General features: G+C 49.5%; 1 protein-coding gene across 1 annotated transcript in view; it reads right to left on the bottom strand.

The window, feature by feature from the left end:
- Positions 1 to 5,463, bottom strand: part of CACNA1A (calcium voltage-gated channel subunit alpha1 A) — a 148,377-nt gene extending 142,914 nt beyond the window's left edge. Inside the window, exon 1 of the mRNA XM_075061097.1 lies at positions 5,167 to 5,463. Coding sequence (XP_074917198.1) covers positions 5,167 to 5,462 — 296 coding nt within the window. The 5' untranslated portion in view covers position 5,463. The remainder of the gene's footprint in view (positions 1 to 5,166) is intronic.
- Positions 5,464 to 6,000: the final 537 nt, after the last annotated feature.

Genomic DNA, 6,000 nt, shown 5'->3' on the forward strand with positions numbered 1-6,000 from the left:
GCTGTTATTATTACTATCTGGACTGCAACAGCACCTAGTAGCGCCAGTCATGGCCCACGACCCCACCGTGCTGGGCACTGACCTTATTTATGAGGTGTATTATTGTAGCAGCTAGGAACCCCAGTCACAGACCAGGACCCCACCGCACTGGAGGGTGTCGGTTATTTATGATGTGTCCTACAGTAGCGCTTAGGAACCCAGCACAGGCCAGGACCCAGTTGTGCTGGGTGCTGAACAGCCACACAACAAAAGATGGTACTTCCAATCTATGTACACTGTATTCTCTTTTCTCACCTATTCCATGAATCTCTCCTACGTTCTCTCCCTCCCAATCTCACAGTCCCCCATTCACCCACAAAGAAGGGTTGGAAATTTGACTAGATACGCGATCGCAGAGGAGTAAATCTACTAGTCACAGACCAATCGAAAAGTGGCAGCATCCGTGTGAGACACCAACCCTCCCTACTGAACTGCTCTGAAAGGGAAAGGTTTTCTGGGATTCCTACCAGGATACATTCCTTGGACCCTACTCAGGGACTAGCAGGCGTCTGCCTCCATCTCCTCACAACCCATCTGCTACTAGATGCTTCTGGCTGCTGCATGAGGGGTGGGGACATTAGGAAGTCTCCTCTCTTCTACCCTTCCACAAACTCTGGACCTGATTTTTCTCTCACCCTGGTTTAAATCAGCTAAAACCAATGGAATTACACTGGTGTAAGTGAGAGGAGAACCAGGCCCTCTACCTTTTTCTGTTCTCCTCCCAAGGCATCAGTGCCTTCCCCCAGCTGCTCCTCAGAGCCTTCCCAAGCAGCCGCAGCAGCAGACTGAAAATGACCAGATTCCCTTGAGTTTCATTTCTACCCATAGGATTTACAATACCGGAAGTGAAACACACAAGACTCTCATCCAGTTTCTACATCAGAGAGCTCTGAGCAGCAGCAACAGAGGCACTGGTGCAGTCTCTGCAGACTAAGGAAAACAACAGCCCATCAGTTTACACTTAGTACAAAACTGCAAGGCTTTCTTCCCTACCCTAAGGACAGGGCATTTGTTTCTTAAATGAAAACTTAGATTTCAAGAAGCTGCGGGCACTATTCCTGTTCACACAGTGAAGGCACATTTTTACAACCCTGAATTTAGTAATATATGCACTCAATGAATATTTTCAATAGCCACCCAATTCATACCAGGGTTGTTGCTTATAAGAACAGGGAGCAGACATCCATACAAAGACCTTATTCTGCTGATTAAACACGTACTGGTCAGTGACTCTGGATGTCTGTACTGCACGTACACGGTGCATAATTTGTCCACTACACACCCCTTATGCCTCTGTCTTTAATGTCAGCTCCAAAATACACTCAAATCCTGTTACATAGAACATTGACAGCAAAGTGTTAATAGTAGCTTAAAAATCTAACATAATTCCATCATGTCACATAAATTCTCACTTAGGCACTCAACAACTGATCCTGATCTCACTTACTGCATGGTGAAACTGGAGTTACCTCCACTTTTTTCAATGCAATGCAGATTCACACCAGCATAACTTGAGTTCTGAATCTCTCCCTCTGTCCTTGTTTCACCCAGCTATGATGAGGTATCATTGCTCTCTGGAAGCAGGCTTAGCCTTATCTAGTCATCTGTTCTAGGGGAACATCTGAACTGCAAAATCTAGGCACAAAAGAGGGTGAGTTGAGAAAGACAGAGTTAGCCTCCAAATTTCTCACCTATTGTCAATTTCAGGCAGCTCCAAGACATTCTGTTAGCAGCCTGGCACATTTCATTCCCCTGGGGTTTTTGGACTTTGCAATGCTGTGCACAGATTCCCCTTCTAGGGGAATGGGGAGTGGAAGGATCATACGAGTTGATAGTACATAATCTAATAATACAGAAGATGTGCTGAAATACCAACCTGGCAATTGGCGCACGGACACCAGGTTGCTGAATATTAGGGCAGTAAGAGTCAGCATTAGAAAACAGACTGTAGGAAACAATCCTACATTGATCACCAGCACTACAGTCTGTATGGAACCGAACAACCTTTACTATCTCTAACTTCTATGGTTCCAGACACAACACAGCAAAAAAACTGACTTTTGATTGGTCCCCCAAATTCTCCCTGAAGTAAAGGAAGATTTATGCACCAGAAAATTATAGGTTAGAATAATTTGCATCTCTCACAACACCAGTGCCCCAAAAACAGTATGGAAAAAAGGATCTTAGCAGAGATCTATCTGCCCATCTGTCCTACTGTTTCCTACAGCATCCATCAGCATAGTATCTAAGCACTGCAGTGCACATGCTCAGTGAGCCAGCTATCAGGGGGTGAATATCTACTGTAAACTGTTTCTAATTTAAAATTAGTATTTCCAAGGCTCAGGTATACGTCAGGAATCGAGGGGCAGATTCTGATCTGTTAGCTGCACAGGCAGAATGCCACTGGCTTGAAAGGACCTGCTCCGGATTTACACTGGTGTAACAATTAGAACCTGGCCCCAAAACTGGGTGCCATATTTCAGGGTTTTTTTAAACCATGCTGAGGGGGAACACATGCTAAAAACTGCTCCTAGAAAGAGACTTTCGACCAAAAAACCTTCAGACAGCCCCATTTCGATAATTTTTCATGGCACAATTTTAACATAAAGGTATCAGATACCAACAACATGCACATCAGATAAAAGGGAATACATCAGTCTGGGTTTGACATCCAGATAACTCACAGTGCTATACAGAACTACCTTCTCCCATCTGAGCACCAACACATCTTGCTCACCGCCAAAACTACACCAAGCTTTCAACAGATGCAAGACCTTTATCAACCATATTATGAATAGAAAATGTTTCTTTTAAAACTATAGATTCTGAGATACACAGGGTGGCCTTCCTCAGCCATATTTTGATAGGGGGTAGGGGGTTATGTGGTTTGCTGGCTTTCTCTCTAGACAAGGGCAAATAAGTAACAAATCACAATAGAGAATAAGGAATTTACATACCAAAGTTGAAGCATCAGATGCAGAGACAGCTATTTCTCAGTTTCTCCACCCAGCTTGGGAAACCACTTTCAATGGAAAGACTCCGCAGATATGCCCAGAAGTGGCTCCTAATTCTATTCTCTCACCCCCAACCCCGCCTCACTTGTGAAATTAATTGTACATCCAGGGGCAAATGAAAGGTGGCTGGAGCAATTCCTGTGCTATTCTGCCACTGCAATGTGTGGTCCCAGGGCCTGATTCTGCACCCAGATACATGGGCATATCTTCTGCCGGCTTCCATGGGAGCTCCGCCCATGTAGCAAAGGGAAGTGGCCCCGATGTCCCTTGTCCTGTAATTCTGCACATACAGGTGCACAAATAAAACACAGTAGATCTCTCTCTGGGCAGCCAGGCATCATAAATATGGGGCAATATTCTCTGAGGGCTGAATGCTGCTCTCAGTTATGCCTGTTCAAAGCCTGAGTAACCTCACTGACTTTGATGGTGTGACTCCAGACTGACACTGGAGTAAGCAAGAGCAGAGTTCGGCCCTGTGTATCGATAAGTCTAATTTCTCTGTCATGCAAATATGCACCATCCATCCATTGCTGTGTCTGCGGAAAGGCTTTGGAGAGTGGCAGTGAGCACCCAAGCTTCCTACCCTCCTATTACCCAAGATCCTGTCTCAGATCCCCACTGCTAATGACATCTCCACATGCACCCTTCTCCATGCCCCTCCCTTTGGGCTATACTTCAGCAGTGAGGACTCTGTGCTGTGTGCTCCTATTCTAGCAGGGAAGCAGCATTAGAGACCACAGATTACTGATCCCTTTTCTCTGGACCAACAAGGGGTTCGCTAGGGAACCCCCGTTTCTGTTTCTCCTGAAATAGCTCACAGACACCCACAAAGGTGGCAAAGACCCCGGCTCATTGGTAACCCTTTCCACTCCACAGTGTTGTGGGGGAACACTCGAACCCCTGCACTGCCTCCCACCAGAAGGTCCGTGGACATGATGGATGCTGGGCATCTACCCATCTACCCATCTGACAAACCCATGTTGCAGAGGACATCCCAAGACCCCTGCCCACTAACTGGCTCCCTACTGCCTGCAGTGGAGGCTCCACTCCCAGACTGGCCTCTGCATGCCCTGCCTGTTCTGTAATCCAAACCCTGAGTCCCTGAACCTGGGGAAAGGCTGTCTGACTATAAAATGCCCCTAAGCCCCTTCCCCTGGGGGAGGGGACTGGCCAGGGTGTGAAAGGTAGGCTGTGCCCTAGGGAGGCAGATAACATGGGCAAGTTCGTTAGCTACCTGAGCTGGGGGTGCAGGTGGCTGGACTGCTGTCATAGCATGCGGTGGAAGGTGGGGGGTGGGGTGCAGAGGTACAGCGTGGGGAGGTGAAGTGCGGATGGACGGGATCAGGTGAGTTGGCTGGGGGTGGAGATGAATGGGCTGGGGTGAAGGTACATGGGTTAGGGTGGGTGGCTACATGCACAAGTTGGGGTGCAGATGCCTGGGAGAAAGGGATCCATGGAAAAGGTGCATATGCCTGGGTGCTGTGCAGATGTATGGGTGGCAGGAAGCATGCATTATGGGGTGCAGATGCGTGGATGGCGGGAAGCATGCATTATGGGATGCAGGTGCATGGGTGGCGGGAAGCATGCATTATGGGGTGCGGGTGTGTGGCTAGCGGGAAGCATGCGTTATAGGGTGCGGGTGCATGGGTGGCAGGAAGCATGCATTACGGGGTGCAGTGTGTGGGTGGCGAGAAGCATGCATTATGGGGTCCAGGTGCCTAGACTGAAGAGGATTCATGGACTGGGGTGCAGAAGTTCAGGTGAGAAGATTCATGGGTTAGGGGATGCAGATGCATGGGTGGGGTGTATATGTATTAAGAAGTGCAGATGTGTGGGTGGGGGGGACGCATACACAACAGGGTGCAGGTGCCTCAGTGGGGGAAGATTCATGGTTTGGGGTGCAGACGCACAAGCAGGGAGACGCATGAGTTACGGGGTGCTGATGCATAGGCGGAGGAGGCAGATGCCTGGGTGGGGGTCGCATGCATCCCGGGGGGCAGCTGCTTGGGTGGGGATTGCATGCACTAGGGGGTGGAGATGCCTGGATCTGGAGGTGCAGCTGCCTGGCTGGGGAGGGATGCCCGAGTTTGGGGGTCCCCAACAGAAAGGATATGGCCATTCGGTGATCTTTTTGGCGTATTTCCTCACCACATTATCCTCGCTGAAGAGGAACAGGGACCGGTTGACAGTCAGGCAGTTCTGCCGGACGGGGATGGGGTTGTAGAGAGCCATGGTGCGGGCTCGCTGGGCCATCGACTGCTTGTACATCCTCTGGGCCCCGGGCGGTCCGCCCTGCCGGCTGCCCCCTGCACCCCGGCCGCCTCCACCGCCCGCCGCGCCCCCGGAGCCCGCTCCCCCGGAGCCGCCAGCCCCGTAGCGAGCCGGCACCTCGTCTCCGAAGCGAGCCATCCTGCAAAGAGCAAAGGGCCGGGGGTTACGATGCTGAGGATGCTGCTGGAGAAGAGACGCTGCTCACATCCCATCGGCGGCGGCTGCTGCTGCTGCTGCTGCTGCTTGGGGGGCTTGCAGCAGGAGGGGGAATGTTCAGGCAGGAGCACGGCCGGTGAAAGCACCAGAGACCCTGGCCATCCTTGCTCAATCCTCTCTCCTCCCCTCGCAGGGAAGGAATCGATGCGACCCCCCCTCCCCTCCAAAAAAAAATTGCAATGAAAAAAATGAATGCACCACCCTCAAAAAAATGGTGCTCTGCAATTAAAAATAACAACTCATCGATGCACTGACCTCACCCAATTTTTTCCAATTCTAAAAAGATTAACAAGCCACCCCACAAAAAAGAATTGCAACCAAAAAAAACACAAAACGCAATGCACCGCCAGTCCAAACCAAAAAAACCCAAAAAGCAATTAAAAAAAATGTCTCACGACTAGCAAAGTAAATAAATAAATTAAAATAATTACAATTAAATAAAGCAAGTGCAGCACCTCCT

Source organism: Chelonoidis abingdonii, chromosome 26 (genome assembly GCF_003597395.2).
Source record: "Chelonoidis abingdonii isolate Lonesome George chromosome 26, CheloAbing_2.0, whole genome shotgun sequence".
In the NCBI taxonomy this organism is placed as follows: Eukaryota; Metazoa; Chordata; order Testudines; family Testudinidae; genus Chelonoidis; species Chelonoidis abingdonii.